Source organism: Procambarus clarkii, chromosome 54 (genome assembly GCF_040958095.1).
Source record: "Procambarus clarkii isolate CNS0578487 chromosome 54, FALCON_Pclarkii_2.0, whole genome shotgun sequence".
Lineage (NCBI taxonomy): Eukaryota > Metazoa > Arthropoda > Malacostraca > Decapoda > Cambaridae > Procambarus > Procambarus clarkii.
Window position 1 is genome coordinate 27,525,479 of NC_091203.1, and position 22,574 is coordinate 27,548,052.

At 39.1% G+C, this 22,574-nt stretch overlaps 1 protein-coding gene across 3 annotated transcripts in view; it reads left to right on the forward strand.

Moving 5' to 3' along the window:
* gb (solute carrier family 7 member genderblind) overlaps positions 1–16,637 on the forward strand; it is a 78,757-nt gene extending 62,120 nt beyond the window's left edge. For all 3 annotated transcript variants that reach the window (XM_045763829.2, XM_069305216.1, XM_069305217.1), the window contains exons 6-12: positions 1,496–1,640; positions 4,109–4,232; positions 4,780–4,883; positions 7,634–7,730; positions 9,922–10,071; positions 11,977–12,154; positions 15,593–16,637. In XM_045763829.2, coding sequence (XP_045619785.1) covers positions 1,496–1,640; positions 4,109–4,232; positions 4,780–4,883; positions 7,634–7,730; positions 9,922–10,071; positions 11,977–12,154; positions 15,593–15,645 — 851 coding nt within the window. In that variant the 3' untranslated portion in view covers positions 15,646–16,637. The remainder of the gene's footprint in view (positions 1–1,495; positions 1,641–4,108; positions 4,233–4,779; positions 4,884–7,633; positions 7,731–9,921; positions 10,072–11,976; positions 12,155–15,592) is intronic.
* The last annotated feature ends 5,937 nt before the right edge of the window (positions 16,638–22,574 follow it).

Below are 22,574 nucleotides of genomic sequence, written 5' to 3' on the forward strand. Positions count from 1 at the left end.
CAGACAACCTTGGCAAAAAATTATCAAAGTTACCATAAAAACAAAAACAAAAATATTATAGAAAATGTTTCACTAATTATGCAGCATTATGGTATAACACAAGGGTCGAGAGCATATGGCCTGTTTAGCTTGACAGGCCTGGATGGGTTCACTTGGGGCAGGCAGGCACATTGCGTAAGGTGCCAGATGGAAAAAAAAATCCCCAAATTTTAGCAGGAAACTACAGTCTTCATCCTGTACACATAGTATTTAAGAAATTTGTATTTGTTATAATATTAGATAATATTTCCTTTAGTTTTTACTGTAATGAATTGTTCTAACAAGTTCTTGTATATTAATACAATACAGATCATAGCCCCTTCCCCATGTCCCTCATTCTCCATAGACAGTCTATCCCAATTCCCCCCCCCCCCCCCCCCCAAAAAAAAAAAACACCCCAGCACCTCCCATACCACAAGCTTCGAGATACTGCTATACAAGATTAATACGGTATGGCCTGAGGTTTGTCTGCAGTATCCAGCAAAATCTCCGATTTTCCAGATTTCTGTTGAGATATGGTGAGGTTGGCAGGACGTTATCCGGACTTGATTTAGACTATGCCTGTCTGTGGCATCCAGCCAAACCTCCAGCTGTTATCCTGATATGATAAAGATTTGCCAAAAAATATTCGGATGTGATTTTCATCAGATAACACAAATACCGTTGTACATTATCTGGTTTAACGGAATTTAGATGAGCGAGTGCATACAGTACTGAACACATTGGAAGATATTAATTGATGCTACTACCTTTAAAGGTCCAATAAATGTCAAAAGTCAAACTAGCGGTAACAGCTTCCAACTCAAGTAGCCACACAGCAGGACTGAAGTTATAAATGCCAGTACATTACTTCAGTTTAAAATAGAGCTGCAAAATCCTCAGAAATAATGAGGTGAGCTCTGTACAGCTGCTGTACCTGCTGTCCCTGTTCAGGTTACTAGATACGGAGGAGCTTCAGTTAAATTCAGATAAATAAATAAATGGCTGTAGAAGTTTTATGGATTTTGTTGCTTTTTTGTTTCTATTGCTCTGTTGACCAGACCACACACTAGAAGGTGAAGGGATGACAACGTTTCAGTCCGTCCTGGACCATTCTCAAGTCGACTTGAGAATGTTCCAGGACGGACCGAAACGTCGTCGTCCCTTCACCTTCTAGTGTGTGGTCTGGTCAACATACTTTAGCCACGTTATTGTGACTCATTCCCTGCATTTATTGCTCTCTTTGCTCTAACATACTAATTTCTGCCACTTTTGTGCCTTCCTATTTATCTCTGTTCCCACTTCTCTTGCCTTTTATACTTTTTTTCTTGACTCGTCATTCTCCTCCCTGCATTTGTGTGTTTACATGTCTTCAGTAATATGCCTTGTGTAACTGTGTATCACTGACTGTATAAGTATTGTTGCTTCCATTAAATTTGCTTATTTTAAAAGAAATAATTTGATTTCTTCCCAACAGGAAATACTCAGAACTTCCATAATTCATTTGAAGGCACTTCAACTGAACCTGGACAGATTGCTGTATCTTTCTATTCAGGCATTTTCTCATATGCTGGATGGAACTACCTCAACTTTATGACAGAAGAATTGAGGAATCCTTTTGTGTAAGTTACATTAGTGTAATCTTAGAGCCTTTATTATTTCAACATTTATGATAGTTTAGATGAGCTGTCTTTGATAACTATAACCTTTGATAGTTACATTGAGCTTGTCTCCTAAGCTAGAGACTAAGTGACCCATCCAAAACTATTTCATTTATCAGCTTCTAATCATAGCAGTGTCCAACTCAATCCACCATTAATGAACCATTTATCTCAAAGTTACAAATAATTTTTATTCACGAACTCTTTCCAAGATAAAATTGGAATCACAGGACACACAATTATTTGCTTTGCTAACTTCAAGTAGCAACTAGCATTGCATTGACTGCAACCAGATAGCTGCATGGGCACCAGGACATAGAGGAGTAGGCAGTCAATTTGTTGACCAGACCACACTAGAAGGTGAAGGGACGATGACGTTTCAGTCCGTCCTGGACCATTCTCAAGTCGATTGTGTCGACAATCGACTTGAGAATGATCCAGGACGGACCGAAACGTCGTCGTCCCTTCACCTTCTAGTGTGTGGTCTGGTCAACATACTTTAGCCACGTTATTGTGACTCATCGCCTGCGTAGGCAGTCAACCCTTCTAGCCCAGGCCAATGAAGTTTCTCAGAAAAGCAGGGTCTAAGAGGCAACAATGGAATCAACTGAGGGACCTGCTCAGAAACGAGACTAAAGGGAGAAGGAGCAATGGGCCAAAAAGAACCACACAATGAAGCTCCCAAAGGATTTGTGCTTTGCCCTTTTCCCCCAATCTGTGGACTTGGGATTTTGCTCTTGGGTGTTTCCTTGGTGTCTCTATCATATTATTAAGAGCAGTCAGTTTCTCAGCATATTGATTGTTCCTGCCTACTTGATCATGTTCAGTATTGTATTGTAAATCATGCCTAACCCAGGTCTTTTCTTCATGTCCAGAATCCCTGTGTGTTTCTCCCTTGGTTTGCCTTTTTCTTGGCACTACTCAGCTGTCTTGTCTTTCTTGATGACCTAGATGTTTGCTGGGTCATCCCATATTTTTCCATCAGGTAAGTCCTTCCTCGCTGCCTGCAGTCTACCCCCAGGCAAATCTATCTGAGCCTAGGAAAGGCAAGCAGTCGAGGATCTTAGACTGCAGGCTGTGAGGAAGTTCTATACTATCTAGTGGGAAAAAGTAGAATGATCCAGAAAGCATCTACGACACCACAGCTAGGGGGGAAAAAACATATGGACGGGGGGGAGGGGAAGCCGATCGGCATAGCGGACAGCACGCTGGACTTGTGATCCTGGGTTCGATCCCAGGCGCTGGCGAGAAACATTGGGCAGAGTTTCTTTCACCCTATGTCCCTGTTACCTAGCAGTAAAATAGGTACCTGGGTGTTAGTCAGCTGTCACGGGCTGCTTCCTGGGGGTGGAGGCCTGGTCGAGGACTGGGCCGCGGGGACACTAAAAGCCCCGAAATCATCTCAAGATAACCTCAAGAAGATCCATATGAAGAAAAGCCAAAATAAGCAGATGTTAATACAAGAAGACCCATGCCAAAATTACACTCCAGCAGAGCACCGACCAGAAGGCACCTGCCACCTGCATTTCAGGGGAAGTCCTGTACTGAGTATTGGCACTGGCACCTGGTGGCAGTAGCTAGTAGTGACTTAGTGGATAGTTTCCCATGTGCAGTTTGGGAATTCTGTGTTGCTTACTTGCACTTGGGGGAAAGGTTTTTTGGATATTGAGAAAGCACTTTACTGTTTACATTTAGGGCTGAATTGAGTGTTTTCCTGCATTTCTCTAGCATGAGAATATCTTGACAAGGATGGTTTGTAAAGTTTCCCACTGCACTGGTGCGGATTTGTCGGCCTACCTTAAGAGCAGTAGACCTTTACCAATAGTGTGCAAGATCATACCTAAGAGAGCAACCAAGAGTACTACTGAGAAAATTTGTATTCATTTACATTCAAAGCTGGAATTTTATGTAATACAATTTTGGGTCATTGAATTATTTTGTTTTAACAGTATTCTTGAGGTTATCTTGAGATGATTTTGGGGCTTTTTAGTGTCCCCGCGGCCCGGTCCTCAACCAGGCCTCCACCCCCAGGAAGCAGCCCGTGACAGCTGACTAACACCCAGGTACCTATTTTACTGCTACGTAACAGGGGCATAGGGTGAAAGAAACTCTGCCCAATGTTTCTCGCCGGCACCTGGGATTGAACCCAGGACCACAGGATCACAAGCCTAGTGTGCTGTCCGCTCGGCCGACCGGCTCCCTATTCACTACAAAATACTATGCAGTTTGCTTAAACATCATTTGTTTGGAAATAAATCGTGGTGAAAAACAAAAGTTTATCTTGATACAGTACTATATATCAAAATAAATTTACTAGCTAAAGAGCCTATTCACAAGTCAACTTTCTATACTTGAATACATTAGGAATCAACTACTTCAAGTTTAGTAGTATAATTATGAAGCCAACATCCATATTATTCTCTTTTCAGCAACTTGCCACGAGCCATCTACATTTCCCTGCCTTTGGTGACGATGGTGTATGTGCTGGCCAATGTGGCTTACTTGGCTGTTCTTACACCATCAGCTATGTTAGCATCAGATGCTATTGCTGTGGTAAGTACAATCTTGGACTGTCTTCACATTCCACTCTGTGAATTGATTTATACATTTTGTAAATGGTTAAGTAATTTCCTTGTCGCCTTGTTCACTGAAGATACTATGGTTGTATGATGTGTAAAACGACGTGAGTAAACAAAAAAGTAGTAATATTTATGCTGTTTTCCTTTTCCATTGTGGTTATTCCCGTATTTAAAAAGGTCGTCTGTTTTGTGACATTCTGCATAACCATGACTATCATGTGTTTCTTCTTTACATCTTTTCCACATTTTTTTCCCCTTATCTAAAACATTTTGTTTCTTCTGTCCCTTTGTTTTTACACGTTAAACACTACCAACCTCCCTCCAAAGTTTACAGATCTGGGAGGCATTTTTTAGCATTTTTTTGCTCTTTATATATTTTATCTGTGTTTTGAGATATGGACACAATTTAACTGCTGCTAATTCTAGTGTAGGTTTCATGTATGTTGTGAAATTCTTTTTAAGTATTTCTCCTCTGTGTCTATCATAAACAGTGCAGTACATAATTATTTTAATTTTTGCAGACATTTGCAAATAGGCTAATGTCGTATGGAAGCTGGATAATGCCTATTTTGGTGGCACTCTCAGCCTTAGGCGGCTTATCAGTTCACATCATGACTTCATCAAGGTTAGTCCTTTACATGTTATAAATTTATAGGGTGAATATATGCACTCTTCAAATATCAGTCATGTATTTTTGGTGAAACTAATATCCCTAACTGTCACATTGTAACCATGTGTATGTATATACAGTATATTGTACTCCTATGCCAATTAAATGGTTTCGTTTATTATTATTGTTGGTTGTTGGTCATGATGATGTATATATGATAGGAATTATCTGCCATGATGTCCAGTCAGATTTGTTATTTAAAAGAGAATACGTATATGCATAGTATTTGATCTTCAGCTTTCATAACTAACTTTTATTAATTGCATTTTATCGAAATGAATTTATCACAAGTTGAAAAACCTGATTTCAGGAGAGGACACTATGGGGAACTTAGAAATTTCTTTAATGAATTTGATTTGGAAGACATTGTTAGCAAAGAAGTATGTATGAATGTATGTATGTATGTCATACATACATACAAAAGATGTATGTCAAGTTTTGCAAAATATATGTTAAAGGCACAAAACAAATTTATACCAAAACAGAGCTGTTGAACTAGGAAACAGGATTGGTTCAACAGAAATTGTGAAAGAGCCAGAGACCAAAAGACAAAAATGGAATCATTATAGAAAGAGGCCAAACCCTCTAACATACCAACAATACAAAGAAGCAAAAAACAACTACACAGCAGTGAGAAGAAAGCCAGAAAGAAATTGTGTGAAATAGATATTGGACAACTATAAAACAGAACCAGGCCTATTGTATTAATGCATTAGAAGCAAACCGCAGGTAAAGAATAAAATTCAGAGGTTGAAAATTTTTAACAGATTCATGGAAAATGAAAAAGAAATGTGTGAAACCTTAAATGAACAGTTCCAAAGTGTGTGTGTAAAATGAAATTTTCAGAGAACCAGACACAATAAGAATTCTAGAGAACAACATAGAGCACAGATGAAATGGCAAAAATGCTCAAGAAGCTTTACAGTCTCCGTGGTGTAGTGGTAAGACACTCGCCTGGCGTTCCGCGAGCGCTATGTCATGGGTTCGTATCCTGGCCGGGGAGGATTTACTGGGCGCAATTCCTTAACTGTAGCCTCTGTTTAACGCAACAGTAAAATGTGTACTTGGATGAAAAACGATTCTTCGCGGCAGGGGATCGTATTCCAGGGACCTGCCCGAAACGCTACGCGTACTAGTGGCTGTACATGAATGTAACAACTCTTGTATATATCTCAAAAAAAAAAAAAAAAGTAGGAACAAAGCAGTTGGCCCAGACTGAGTTTCACCATTGGTTCTGAAAGAATGTGCACCTGAGCTCAGCATTCCACTTCAACTGATTTTTCAGGCATTCCTGTTTACAGGAGTCCTGGTGGATTTAATGGAAAAAGACTAACGTAATTTCAGTCTAGATTAATGTAATTTCAGTCTATAACAGTAGCATCAGGGAAGACCCCCTTAATAATTGACCTATATTATTGACAAGTGTATTAGTCAAAATACTGGATAAAATATAATTAAAACCTAATGGGAAGAACAGCTAGAAAAATGACAAAAACAGACAATATGATTTTTGATCTGGAAGATCATGTGTAATGAATTTACCTTGTTTCTGTGATAGACCTATAGAGATTTTACAGGAAATGTATGGTTGACTGCATTTACCTGGACATGGAAGAAAGGTTTGTGACAAAGTCCCACTCAAGAGTTTGTTCTGGAAACTGGAATTCAATGTAAATAAATGTCACATAATGAAATGTAAACTAGGGGAGAATAGACCACACTTAACCTACAAATTATGTGAAAACATACAAAAAACCTCCGACAATGAAAAAGGTCTAAGGGTGGTCGGTCGGGGAGCCGGTCGGCCGAGCGGACAGCACACTGGACTTGTGATCCTGTGGTCCTGGGTTCGATCCCAGGCGCCGGCGAGAAACAATGGGCAGAGTTTCTTTCACCCTATGCCCCTGTTACCTAGCAGTAAAATAGGTACCTGGGTGTTAGTCAGCTGTCACGGGCTGCTTCCTGGGGGTGGAGGCCTGGTCGAGGACCGGGCCGCGGGGACACTAAAGCCCCGAAATCATCTCAAGATAACCTCAAGATAATCTCTGGTTCTGGATAGAAAGCAACCTCAAGATAATCTCTGGTTCTGGATAGTAAGCTGCTACCAGACAATCATATAAAGGCCATTATGAAAGGAGTCTATGTTATAATAGCAAATTTCAAAAACAGTGTTTGAACATATGGAAGAAGAAATATTAATGAAACTGTTCATGCAAGTTGTGAGATCAAAATTGTAATGTGCAGCAGTGGTGTGGTGCCCATATCTCAACAAGCACAGAAATTAATTAGAAAGGGTGCAAAGACATGCTACTAAATGGCTCCAGAACTCTAGAACATGAGCGATGAGGAGAGGCTGGAGGTGTTAATCATGCTAACGCTAGAAGATGGGGAGAGATGTGATATAATCACTAAAGGAATCAACAAGAAGAACTTGTTAAACCTGTAAAAGCTCATAGATTCAAGCTATGGAAGCAAAGGTGTTGAATGAAAAATGCACAAAAGAGCAAGCGCACTTTTGCAAACGAGCTGTATAAAGTTCGAACATGTTTAGTGAGAAACACTGGATGTCAAAACCATTATTAGTTTCAATCACATTTCAGGTGTTATTACTTCAGATCCAATTTAATTAAGGAAACTTTTACTTGACCAGCCAATCTCTAATGTAGAAAATGTATTCCTGACTATGATCATTCTTCTTCATACAGGCTGTGCTTTGTAGGAGCTCGCCAAGGACAGTTCCCAGATTGTTTAGCTCTAATCAACTGTAAATGCAACACTCCCGCAACATCCCTTGTCTTTCTTGTGAGTACTGTGCAGTAATTTACAAATACTCTATGTTGACCAAACCACACACTAGAAAGTGAAGGGACGACGACATTTCGGTCCATCCTGGACCATTCTCAATCGACTTGGAAGTGGTCCAGGGCGGACTGAAATGTTAATGAAACTGTTCATGCATTGTCCCTTCGTCCCTGTCGTCCCTTCACTTTCTAGTGTGTGGTTTGGTCAACATATTTCAGCCACGTTATTGTGACTCCTTGTCTGCATACAAATACTCTAGTTAAAAGATCTGATATACCAATTATTATTATTATATAAAAGTAATAATAATTTTATTTAATCAAGCAAAAGTAAATACAGTACATACATACATAGGATATAAGAAGATTGTATGAATCATGGGTAGGGCAAGTACAATGCCTAAAGCCATTAATACGTAGTGTGTTTCAGCAGAATATAGGGGAAAACTAAAAAGCTTTAAAACTAAATGAGATAAAAAAATAATAAATTGAAATAGAGGAATATAAATAAAATGACAATTATTATATGATGATTGGAACAGCAAAAATTGTAACATTGCACATTAATTTTACAGCATAAACAGAAGGAAAACAATATTTTTTTAAATTTTTACATGACAGATAATAGCAGCAGTACAGGTACGGTAATTAATGTTCAATAACAACAAAATATAGGTGGTGGTTGTTGATGTTTTAGATTTAGCTACTCGGAACAAAAACGACCAAGTAGCACGGGCTATGGTGAGCCCATAGTGGACTTAAGTGGACTTACCTGGCACAGGAGCGGGGCTGTAACCGAGTGCCAAAAACATAGGGTGACATTTAGGAAGTGAGGGAGGTTACATTGAGTATCAGACAGTTCTTTGTTTCTCTTACACTGGTTGAGAGAAAGACAACTTTTGATGTGATTAGGGGAGGTCATTCCACATTTTGGGACCTTGATTTGCAGAGCATTTCTGCTTTGGTTAAGTCACACTTCACTCTTGCAATATCAAATAGATATTTGTATACATCCTGCCTGAAAAGCTATGCGTGTTAGTGGCTTTGCAACAATGTAAGAACACCAATGTTATGTACTCTCACAAACCCAATATACCTTCTTGTATATAATTAAATTAAATAAAAATAAACATTCATACACACACATATATACAGTACACTGGAGAGGATGTGTAGTGACTTAATATATAACATATTCAAAGATTTAAGTAAGGGGGGCCGAGTGCTGTCCAGTGTTCAAGTTTATTATTTTTCTAATTGCTGATTTGTGTTGAGTAATTAGGGATCATAGATAATTTTGGGTACAAGAACCCCAGGCACAGGTATCATAGGTGAGATAAGGATAGATGAGCGAGTAATAAAGTGTTACCAGGGAAGAGCGATGTACATTCTACAATACCTGATTTTTTGAAAGAATGCCAACTGCTTCAGAATTTTTTTTTGACTATGTTTAGTATATGGCACTGGAGATTCAACTTGTTACCAATGAGAATGTCAAGAAATTTACCATCACTCTCTTACTAATTTGGATATATTATTGTTAATTATTTTGTTAATTTTATGTGAATTTATTACCAAACAAAATATAGACAGTTTTATCTATGTTAAGGGTGAGTTTTTTAGCAGTCAGGCAGAGATGGAAATTTTGTTGTTGAGAATTGGCTTGATTTGTTGAGAGGCATCTGGAAGATCATTGATATAAATGAGAAAGAGGAGAGGACCAAGTATATTGCCCTGTGGAACACCAATGTTAATTGGTAGGGTTGAAGAAGTAGCTTCATTCACAGACACATACAGTACCGAAGCCAGTCACCGAGGTAAAATTGCAGGTATTGGATGGAGTGACCTTTGACTTAGTGTTGCAGTTTAAGAAGGTTATTGTGTGGTTAATGGTATACATCTTTTGAAACAACAAGTACAGTATCTAAATTTATGCTTAACACAAGAGTAAAATGTGTACTTGGTTGGTTGTAACAACGATTCTTCGCGGTGGGGGATTGTATTCCAGGGACCTGCCCGAAACGCTATGCGTACTAGTGGCTGTACAAGAATGTAACAACTCTTGTATATATCTAAAAAAAAAAAAAAAAAAAAAAAAAATTGATTATCAATATTCAGATATTTCATGTTTGATTTAGTAATTTTTTCTATACAAGCATACAACACATTACTAAAATGTTATATATTTTCAGGGACTTCTGTCACTGGTGTATCTGTGCACAACTAATATCTACAGTCTCATCGAGTATGCCAGTTTTGTAGAGAGCATGTTCATTCTCTGCAGCGTAGCAGGACTGCTCTACCTCAGATGGAAACAACCCAATATGAAGCGACCTATAAAAGTAAGTCGATGTTTAATACATGATGTCCAGTCTTCCTCTGTAATCTTGCATAACACACCGTATTTAAATTACAAAGAATATCTCAGCATCAAGTATCACTCTTAGCTAAACACTCCTCTCAACTCTAGCAATTGGCTACAGTAACTAAAGCTTCCTTATGAGGGAGCCGGTCGGCCGAGCGGACAGCACGCTGGACTTGTGATCCTGTGGTCCTGGGTTCGATCCCAGGCGCCGGCGCGAAACAATGGGCAGAGTTTTTCACCCTATGCCCCTGTTACCTAGCAGTAAAATAAGTACCTTGGTGTTAGTCAGCTGTCACGGGCTGCTTCCTGGGGGTGGAGGCCTGGTCGAGGACCGGGCCGCGGGGACACTAAAAGCCCCGAAATCATCTCAAGATAACCTCAAGATAACCCTTCCTGAGAACTAGGTCATGTACAAGCGATGGCTTTACACAAGCTGCTGCTATGACCAAGTGTTGGGTCTCTGTCATACCATTAACTTAAATAAGGTGATGAAACATGTACAATACTGACCTTCACAATTGCTCTTCATTAATCACATCTCATGTGTGCTTCTACACTTTCACTCTAACAAGAGAATTTACATTGAATGAAACAAAATCAGACATACTACAATATCACTGACAACAATTGAAAGAGGATTCATTCACTAGCATTATCACCTACTTGTTTACTACTATTATCTAGGGAAATTATTACACGTATCATTTAGGAAATGTCATCTAGTGTGGACAGAGCAGTCGAAGAGATGAAAATCGCGGAGAAAATAGTAGATTTAGAAGAAGGCCTCAATTCAAAGGAAAATGTCAGGGATTTTAGGAGAATAAAAAAATATGAAAAAGGCAAGAACTGCCCCTTAAGGGTGACATTTAATGGAGTGAAACAAATGATGGAAGTGCTTAGAAATGCCAGGAAATTGCAGAGTGATGAGGTTGGCAAACTTTGGTCAATAAAACAAGACCACTCAAAGGAAGACAGAGAAAAGCTGAAAACAAACCCTGATGAAGCGAAAGGTCTAAATGGGAATAGAAATGAAGAAAGAATTTTTTTTTTCTACAAAGTGTTAGAGACTGTAAAGCTAGTGAAATAGTACATAAAAACAAAGCAACAAAATCATTAGAGGAAGGGGGAGTAAAGGACAAAGGGAAAGGGAACATGTTCCTGAACATGTAACCTTCAAAACCAACAAATATGGAGCAAGATAAAAAAATACTTAAAACTATGAGATTTAATTCAGCTTAAGGTCCTAGATATTGTCGCAGTAGCAGAGACAAAACTTGAAGACAATATTTCAAATGAGCTCGTATACCCAAGGGACTTGGTTACTCTAGAATTAGGGGCAAAGCTGTGATTGGTAAATACATTTTAATTTAGATAAATGATTTATGCTATTTATCACCATACAGTTTCCTATACTATACTTAGCAAGAGAAAGCCTGTTAGGCTTATTGAGGTCCCTGAAAGTCAACCACTGGCATTTACCAGGATACAACTCCACAATAATTGTCTAATGCCTGAGGTCCTATTTTCTGTTGTGTGAACAAAGGGATCGGATGAAAGGATGTGTTGCTCAAACATTTTTGTCCTTCCACGGGAACCGAACTCGAGTCCTTTCACCTGTGACCCGATTACATTAACCGCTGTCACAAAACCCACACGAGCTGTAGGATGTTAATTATAAACATTATATGCATAATAAAAACAAACTAAGTCACCAAGCAGAACAAGCATCAGATATAGATAGCTAGGTAAATGTTTGGAACACTATACTGTACTGTATAATATTTACTATTTGGATCATACTTTTAAATAATTAATTTTCCATTGTCTAAAAAATGCAAATGTCCTTTCAGTATAATTAATATATAAATATCATTGTTTACAGGTCAACATCATCATTCCTATTATTTTCCTGATGATCTGCGGATTTTTGGTGTTCCTCCCACTATACGTTCGACCTCTTGAAGTTGGTATGGGTATCCTCATCACTGCCTCAGGCATTCCAGCATATTACCTTTTCATCTATTGGGAAAATAAGCCACAGATCATCAAAAGGGCTCTTGGTAAGTAATGCTATAAAAAAAAAAGTATACAATGTAACTGTAACCCCAACACTGCACAAACAGTTGTGCAGTTGAAGGGTGGTGTGCTGATTAATATATGTCTTGTTTAGGTATAGGGAACAATTCAAAACTCTCGCGGGTACACAGGGCTTGTGTCTTGTTCCTCAAGACTCCAGTAAACAGATGCCATCTTGGAAAAGAAATGTCTTCATCCCGGTCGAGCCGGTCGGCCGAGCAGACAGCACACTGGACTTGTGATCCTGTGGTCCTGGGTTCGATCCCAGGCGCAGGCGAGAAACAATGGGCAGAGTTTCTTTCACCCTATGCCCCTGTTACCTAGCAGTAAAATAGGTACCTGGGTGTAAGTCAGCTGTCACGGGCTGCTTCCTGGGGGTGGAGGCCTGGTCGAGGACCGGACCGCGGGGACACTAAAGCCCCGAAATCATCTCAAGATAACCTCAAGATCCCTCCTGGTTGTGACAGCCTCACTACTGCCATAGTGACAAAGGCTGGAACATGCAGCAGGAGCTCACAGCACAGCTGTGCAAGTTGGGGTCACAGCACCACTTAATGACGATGAATAAAATAAGTAACTGCATTATTTTGTGTTGATAGTGTCAGAGATGAGCCTGACTGTAATAAAAACTATGTACAATTATTGGATATCAATAAACACAATGCTGGTTATGATGTTCACAGCAGGAGGCAGTTGAAAACACAGTCCAGATTTCATGCATCTCTGCATCATGTCACGTGACTTCATGTTCCTTTATCAAATAATCTTATGAAAACTAATTCATATTCATGATTTAGTGGCAGGAATCTGAAGATAATAGCAGTGTTGAGGGTAGACTAGACAAACACCTGAACTCCACCGAGCTCCCGACAAAGGGGAAGGTTCCAATGGCCCTGGCCGGTCTGGTGAGCCTAGTCACAAGGCTAAAACCAACAGCAGAGGCTTCTGTGAAAACATCAGGCGAGGGAGGGGGAAGGCGACATGGCACCAGATCCTGAGAACTCTAAGAGGAAGATGGCGATGTAGCAGCCAGCACAGAGACACTGGAGGAGCATCCAGCAAATGCGAGAGGCAAAAGAGGTTGCCCTGATGGTACCAGAACAGCTACCGAAGCCAAATATTGCCCAACGGGGCAAACCAGAAGGGCAAAGTCCAGGTTCCCACATAACTACTTGAGCAACTACCGAGTCACCTGGGTCCCCCCTCAACACCAACAAAATGCAAGAAGCAAAGCCATAGGAAGCAGGGAAAGTGATGCCAACCAAGAACCCAAAGTCAGGCCCAACCAGATCCAAGCCCAAGATGGAACCCACCGGGACCTCTGCCAGTACACCAGGAACCTGAAATCAGCTAGTTGGGAAAGAACCAGATCCTTGGCTAGCATACAAGAAAACCGGTTGACCAGTCCAGCAACAAGGAAGCCTGGTCGAGGACGGGGCCACGGGGATGCTAAGCCCCGAAAACACCTCAAGGTAATCTCAAGGTAAGGGAGCCCAATCCAGCCTTGCGTCAAGGTAGGCTGAACAAAATAAGATGGGTCACCAAGACCCAGTTAAGTGCATAAAAACACAAGGTGCCAGAGTTGGCCCAAATGGCAGAACCTGAAAATGGTAAGCTCATTACTCCACAAAGAAACCAAACTAAACCCTGAACCATGGATGAAGAGGGGACATGCCAATACGCATCCTTGAGGTCCAGGGAAATAAAACAAGCGCCTGGCTTGAGAACGAGCCAGACCTGGGACAACTTAGCCATCTGAAAGGAGGGGCATGGCATCACCGGTATAATCTGGAAAGGTTGAGAACGTACTGGAGGTCCTTAGAATTCTATTTTAGGACCAGAAACAGGAGGAAAACCCCCCCATAAGAAACAAGGTCGAAACCTTGAGGAAAGCAGGAGGAAAACCCCCCATAAGAAACAAGAAACCACGACCAAGAGCATCCACTCAGAGAGGATGTGGCAAAGTCTGGGAGAGGGGGGCCTGCCTCATGCTGGGGCTTTGGGGAAGGCCCCAAATTATTATTTTACTGATGATGAAATGGTGGGATGGGAAGGCAGTGTTGTGGTAATGCAATGCCATTTTAAAGGCAGCTAGTGACAATAATGAACAAATCCACAAGGGCCGTGATGAGGGTTCGAACCTACGCATGGGATGTTCCCAGATGCGCCTTAGTCAACTGTGCTACAACATGGTTAAAAGAATTGCAACCTGGAGTGCTACTACCCTCACTAGGATCCCGAAGCTTCTTCGAAGCCCAATCGGGTTTTCACACAATTTCCCGATGCACCCGGGCTTTGTCAACCAATCGTTCTACCTCTACACCTTTACTTCAATACACACAGAAATCACAATAGTGTGATATATCAAATGAACAAATCCACCAATTTGTTCACTTGATACAACACGCTATTGTGATTTATGTGTGTAGTGAACTGAGAGATAGTTTGATAGCTTGCCAGAGCACACACTGGTACTTTTTGTATTACAAGGTGCACCTGTGTGCAGTTAGTGATAATAAATGTGCTGCAAGGTTGTGTCTGGGGTACAGTTGTTATGTTTTATGATAAACACTTTTCTATCTATATTCCGGGCTGGATTGGGCATTTCCCAATACTGTATCTCCTAGCACCAGTATGATCTGATAGTAGCAATTTGTTAAGTTCCCCAGTGATACTTGCAATTGTTGATCTCCCCTGAACTTGATTGATCCTATTCAGATGCAAATACATTTTTACTTTGTGGAGTGACTGAGCATACTACTCATAGAAGTGTTTTTCATATACAGTACTCAAAATTAGATGTGTTAGAAAGTGAAAATAATTAGCTAATACATTAATAAATTAAAAATAAATTAGTTAATACTCTATTGGAGACTTTATAATAAAGTACTGTACCAAGAATGTAATTTAGGAAAAGTAGTGAAAGCAAAAAATGCCAACTTTATGGTGAGGATAGTGTTACTGAATATAAACTCATACTGAATACTGAATATAAACAAATTCAGTGTTACTGAATTTGTCGACCAAATTGTAGTTTTGCTGTTTTTATGCCATGTTCCCCCCTTTTTTATTTTTATATTTTCTCAACACATTTTATACTTTAATCTCAGTTAGTATTAAGTTTTAGCCTTTAGTGTTTTTCCTGCCCGAAACGCTTTGTGTAATAGTGGCTTTAGGCATTGTATGTACTAGCTCTATCTATAAATTCATCAATATTTGTATCGCCCCTTGTATGTATGTACCTTACCTGAATAAACATCTGAATTTGAATTTAAATGTGCAGACTTCATTATGATAAAAAATGATATGATAATTAAATAATTTGTGGATTTAGACCGAGATTATCACATGTTTTTGTTCATGATAAATGCACTATATTGAAAGAAAAAATGAATCTAATAATTTATTTTCTTTTTCAACAGCCTCATTGACCATTGGCACCCAGCAGCTGTTCTTCTCAGTGAAAGGTGACTGAGAATGTCACGTCATGGATTAGAAACGTTGAATTCAATGCATTCGTGTTTTCAGTTTTAATCCTTGTTATTTTTAAGTCAAATTTCAACCAAGCATTTCCTGCTGTGAATTTTGCTCAAATACATAGTATGCCAATATTTTTTTCATTTAAATACTGAGTAATTTAAACCATAAATCTAATTTAATGTGGTAAGAGATGTTAGCCGAGTAGTGAATAACACATTACAGTCGAGTCTAAGGAAGTGTTGAATTATATCAATTTTATTTGGTTATGACATGGTATGAATAACAGTTATGGCAATGTTTTGTATGCTGAGCAACAATTTTAACAACCATATTGAATAACAGTGTCGAAACCTTTATTTATGGATGCAGGGTTGAACAAACTTACCACCCTGAGTTGCTACTGTAAAATAACTATTGTACTGACTCATTGTGGTTCAAGAACAAGACTGATCTACTGCCCCCACATAAAATCACTTGATAAGAAAGATTGGTGTAGAAATACACTTAACTGATAAGCTTTTAAGGTACTGTATTGGTTCTGTGATATGCTCTCATAAATGAAACTTTAAAAGTTTCTTTCATTATTTAGTTATTATGCTATATAAATTACAATAATGAGAAAAAACAAATTACACCTAATTTGTATTTTGTCTATGCTGCAAATGCAAGTGTAATAAAATGTATGTTTGTATCAGGTTCATAGAATATGAGTTGCATGCAGCTTATTCCAACTTGGCAAATACAGTAGTTGACAAATATTTTATTTGAATAAACCATTTTTATTTTAACGATGTAATTAATTTTATATGCGTTTAATAGTTGTATCAAAATTTGTATGTATTAAAATAATCCGCTGAATATTAAAGAGCATGTTATATTTTTATAGGAACGGGTTGGTGACATACGAATATGAATGCTAGCTTTTGTATTGTTTTTAGCAAGGTAACTCATAAAATTCTGAATAAAGCATCGTATGTGTAAATGGTATTACTGTATTTGTATTTATCCAGATAAGTAAAATAATGTAAGTGATGTGGTGCACACAAACCATCCTTGAGATTGTTGGCAGGTTGGTGGAGTCTAAAGAATGTGCTTTTCATTGTCACAAGACAACAAGAATTTCCCACTTTGCAGGATCTTATTTTGCTGCAGGGTAGCTTTTTTGTTGGCCAAGGATGTAAGCAATTATCAAAAGAAGCTGTTCTTGGGGTTCTACTACCAAAAATCATCTACGTACTCTAATTACTCAACAAAAATCTGCTATTAGATCGTAGCAGATTTTTTAACGTTCTCATAGACCATCCAATCATTTTCCTGGCGGCTGCTATATTTGCTCGGTTATGTTCGCTAAATGTCATCGTTGTTTTCAGTAATTGGCATATTTTCGGTATAAAAAATCATAATTTCAAACTGCAAATATGTGCAGTGAGCCAGATTTCGGCTCCAAAATAAAGCTCATGAGTCAGATTTCCGATATTTTGAAAACTGCATGGGGGTTTGTGCAAAATTTTACCCATCGTCGTTTTCAGTAATTGGCATATTTTTGGTATAAAAAATCTTTCAAACTGCAAATATGTGCAGTGAACCAGAATTTGGCTCCAAAATAATGCTCATGAGTCAGATTTCTGATATTTTCGATATTTTGAAAACTATAGGGGGGTTCGAGTAAAATTTGACCCATTGCCGATAGGTGTACTTTGCAAATTTTACCCAAACCCCCCCTGCAGTTTTCAAAATACCGGAAATCTGACTCATGAGCATTATTTTGGAGCCGAATCCTGGCTCACTGCACATATTTGCAGTTTGAAATTACGATATTTTATACAGAAAATATGCCAATTACTGAAAACAACAATGGGGTCAAATTGTATCCCCCCCCCCCTACAGTTTTCAAAATATTGGAAATCTGATTCAGATTCAGATTCAGATGTTTATTCAGGTAAGGTATATACATACAAGTGATGTTACATTAATGGATTGATATATAGATAGAGCTAGTACATACAATGCCTAAAGCCACTATTACGCAATGCGTTTCGGGCAAGAAAAACATTAATATCAAGAACTTAATACTAATTGAGCATAAAGAATAAAAGATGTTGAGAACAAATACAAATAAAGATAAAAAAAAAAGGGGGAACATGACTGAAAAAGCAGCACAAATACAATAGGTTGACAAACAGTGTTGATTAAAAAAAAAAGAAAAAAAAAAAGAAAATAAAAAGAAAATAACAGACATGGGTTGACAATAGAGGAGTGAGGTAGATTACAGGGAATTTATTAGGTAGTGTTTAGTTTTTATCTTAAACTGGTTGAGAGAGGTACAGTCTTTAACATGGTTGGGAAGGTCATTCCACATTCTGGGCCCCTTGATTTGCAGAGCATTTCTAGTTTGATTAAGACGTACTCTAGGAATATCAAAACTGTATTTATTTCTGGTGTGGTGCTCATGGGTTCTGTTACAACCTTCTATGAAGCTTTTAAGATCAGGATTGGCATTATAGTTTAGCGTTTTATATATGTATAATACACATGAGAGAATGTGCAGTGACTTAATATCTAACATATTAAGAGATTTGAGTAGGGGTACCGAGTGATGTCTGGGGCCAGAGTTGGATATTGTTCTAATAGCGGCTTTGTGTTGGGTAATTAGAGGACGTAAGTGATTTTGGGTAGTAGAACCCCAAGCACAAATACCATAGTTGAGATAAGGATAGATAAGGGAGTAATAGAGAGTCACCAGAGCAGGGCGTGGTACATAATATCTGATCTTAGAAAGAATGCCCACAGTTTTTGAAACTTTTTTTGATATATTTAGAATGTGTCCCTGGAAATTCAGCTTGTGGTCAATGAGAATGCCAAGGAATTTGCCATCTAATTTGTTACAAATTTGGGTATTGTTTATTTTGAGATTTATAAGACTAGAGGATTTATTGCCAAACAGAATATAGAAGGTTTTGTCAATGTTAAGGGTGAGTTTGTTGGCAGTTAGCCAAAGATGGACTTTATTTAGCTCAGTATTTACTGTGGCATTTAGAGCAAGAGGGTCAGGACTGGAGTAAATGAAGGTTGTGTCGTCAGCAAATAGAATTGGTTTGAGGTGTTGGGAGGCATTTGGAAGGTCATTAATGTAGATGAGAAAGAGGAGAGGGCCAAGTATGCTGCCCTGAGGAACACCAATGTTGATGGGTAGGGTGGGAGAAATTGTATTATTCACAGAAACATATTGGAGCCTGTCAGTAAGGTAGGACTCGAGGTATTGTAGGGAGTGTCCTCTGACTCCATAATGATGTAATTTAAGAAGAAGGTTATGGTGGTTGACAGTATCAAAAGCTTTACGCAGGTCCACAAATAACCCAACAGGGAGCTCCTTTTTATCAAGAGCTGTATGAATCGAGTTAAGCATACTAATAAGTGCATCGTTAGTGCTTTTTTTGGGTCTGAAGCCATATTGGCAAGGGCTAAGTATATTGAGTTTGGCTAGATATGAGTAAAGCTGCTTGTATATAAGTTTTTCAAAAATTTTTGACAAGTTCTGACAAGATCTGACTCATGAGCATTATTTTGGAGCCAAATTCTGGCTCGCTGCACATATTTTCAGTTTGAAAGTACGACTTTTATACACTACTGATAAATGCCAATTACTGAAAACGGCGATCGGTCAAATTTTACCCCCCCCCCTGTAGTTTTCAAAATACCCTATCAGAAATATCGGAAATCTGACTCATGAGCGTTATTTTCGAGCCAAATTCTGGCTCACTGCACATATTTGCAGTACGAAATTACGATTTTTTATATCGAAAATATGCCAATTGCTGAAAACGGCGATCATACGATTTAATAGCATATTTTCTGATCAGGAGGAAAAAAGACACCAACAGTATGGGGGCTTATTTATTAAGTAGTAGAAGTACAAGTAAATAATTTCTGCAGAACATGTAAATGAGACTGCTATAAGTGAGTATTTAACAAATGCATAATATAGATGTGGATAACTCTTAAGTACACTAAATCAACTTAAAATGAACACCCGTCGTAACAGTAAGTTAAAGAGCACCCGTAGTTCCGTGTTAAGCGGTCCATGGCGGGAACACGAGTGAGGGCAGGACCCCTAGATTGATTGATTGATTGATGAAGATTAAGCCACCCAAAAGGTGGCACGGGCATGAATAGTCCGTAAGTGGTGGCCCTTTTGAGCCATTGCCAGTATCAAGAGCTGATATTGGAGATCTGTGGAGGTGCGAATGCACCCTGCGCGATGGGAGATATCTCCCATCTCCCATCGGCAGGAACCCTCTTCCAATTCTATTTATATGCCCCCTTGTACTGCCCGCACTGCGCCTGCGAATCACGCTGTGCAAATATGTCTTTTTTTTTTTTGCCCATCAGAAACACCTCCGCTTTCCTACGTAAAGCAGTGGCCATTTTTGTTGAGTAATTAGAGGACATATATGATTTTGGGTAGTAGAACCCCAAGAACAGATACCATAATTGAGATAAGGATAGATGAGAGAGTAATAAAGCAGGCATGCCAAACTGAGGGTCCCCCGAGGATCGTATGGATCACATTTGTTTTGCCATGAGGGCCACACACCACAACTAATTGAAGTCACTTAATACAAATTAGTGCAGAATATCTGTATTACTTAAACGTGGATACATACAATGTGCATACAAATGGTTTAGTGGCTAGCCACATTCATGAATGCAAAATAATGAAATAGTTTAACAAAAGAATTTTTTTTAACGGCAACATAGAAATTATTTAGTATTTTCAAATATTTTAAAAATTTTGTTCAGTATTTTAAAATACTGAACAATTTGGAAGTTGTTGATCAGAAAAATTTCTTCAAAAGGTCAGATATAACACAAACATGGACCAATGGTTTCGGGTTCAACAAACCTCAATGCAGGACTGAGAACAGCAGATGCTTTTTCGCCCACAAGGTTATAAATCCATGAAAACGCCTACCCACCAAAGCTACAAACTCCAAAAAAAGTTATATTTTAAAATCCACCTAGAAAGGATCAAGGCAACTGGAAGGACCTTCGACAAGCCTCCGGCTTCTTGTCCTTGTCGAGGACAGGACATGGATTCCATTCATAAAGCCATTTAGAAATGTCTTCGTTGAGACTTGTCTTATTGGCCCCTCGGGTAAATCAGGAGTTAAGTTCCTCCTCTCTCAAGACTCTACAGCCTGGACACTGAGAAGACAGCCACATTCCAGCCGCATCCACACTCTCGTCCCGCATTCGAGGTCTTTGACCCTGCCCGAATTCAGAGCCCCACCCTCTACACTCTCACTCCGCATATGAGCTCTGCCGTAACTGCCAATGTGTTCAGAATGTATAACTTTCATCACCCCTACCAAGAGAGACAACAACAACACTTTCCTGCCCATGGGAGATCACTCCTTTCCAAATTACTGTCCCCTCTTTCCCACCCAAGAAGCTGATTAAAGAACAAGCCTTGCTTCGACACAATGTACAATGTCAATGGCAATGTACAATGGCAAAGTACAATGCCTTAAGCCAAATTGATACTTTAGTCAGAGAGCGCTCCCTTTCCCAGATTATTTACACTGATGGATCCTTGCATCAGTCCCATGGTGCAGCTGGAAGTGCAGTTGTTGTGACAGGGAGAGATGGTTCCTTCTCCCATGAGTGTGGAGCGCGTCTCAGTAACTGGGCCTCCACTCTTCAGACAGAATTGGTTGCCATAATCCTTGCACTCGAGCGCGTATATGAATCCAAAGATGACACGCTAATTGTAAGTGACTCCTTGTCATCCTTGACTGCCCTCAGCTTCCTAAGGCATAACTGTGACGTGCTTATCTCTGAAGCTAGACACAGATATAATGAAATAATCAATGATGGAGTCAGAGTTTGTCTCCTGTGGATTCCTTCCCATATTGGTCTCCGAATGCATGATAGAACTGATGAGTTGGCCAAGACTTTTGCTCGTAAAGAGGGAATTGATTACCAACTTGGACTGCCTTTGAGCAGCCTGAGGGCAGCAATATCGCAGGAACATCAACTAAATTTCGGAGACTTGAGGCAAAGTGAAATTCACACCAGTTACTCCATCTATCATCATTCTATTATGCAGGAAGAACCGCACGTCTATGGGTCATCCAATAATGTTAGCAGACTTCTAGATGTTACCACTGCTAGGCTTAGGCTCGGCTACAAGTACCTCTGGGAATTTGTAACATCTGCTGATGTAGATCTGACTAAATGTAAACTCTGTCAGCAGAACTACTCGCATACTTTGCGTCATTATATAATGGAATGTGAAAAAATCGCGGAATTTAGAGATAACACCATCAATAGTGTCCAAGAAATGTGTAAGTACTTCATTCATAATGATGTGCTGCCCGAAATCTTAGCGAAGTATCCAAAATTTGCTTACTGTAGGTAATGCATGCACATGACTGTAAAGCTGCCGCCCAGTTGGGTGGGTGTGGAGCAAGACTAGTAACTGTGTGACTCACCATAGATGTAAAGTGTCTTGTATAGTGACTGTTGTGAGTCTCTTGTGAGACAAAAGATTATTGATGTGTGTGTATTTGTGTGGGTGACTAGATGTGTATGTATATATGTATACGTATATATATATATATATATATATATATATATATATATATATATATATATATATATATATATATATATATATATATATATATATATATATATATGTACATGTATGTATGAGAGTGTGTACATGTATATATAACATTAATAATTTTGTAACTAGCGCCAAAAATTTTTATTTGCTTAGCTAGACGAACTAGAGGGTTCAGTTCCTGAACCGATTATGTGCCTCTGTAATCCTTTACACCACCGCCCACGGGATGGGTATGGGGTGCATAATAAAGAAAGAAATTGAATTGAATACCTCTTCACCCTTACTTCATTACA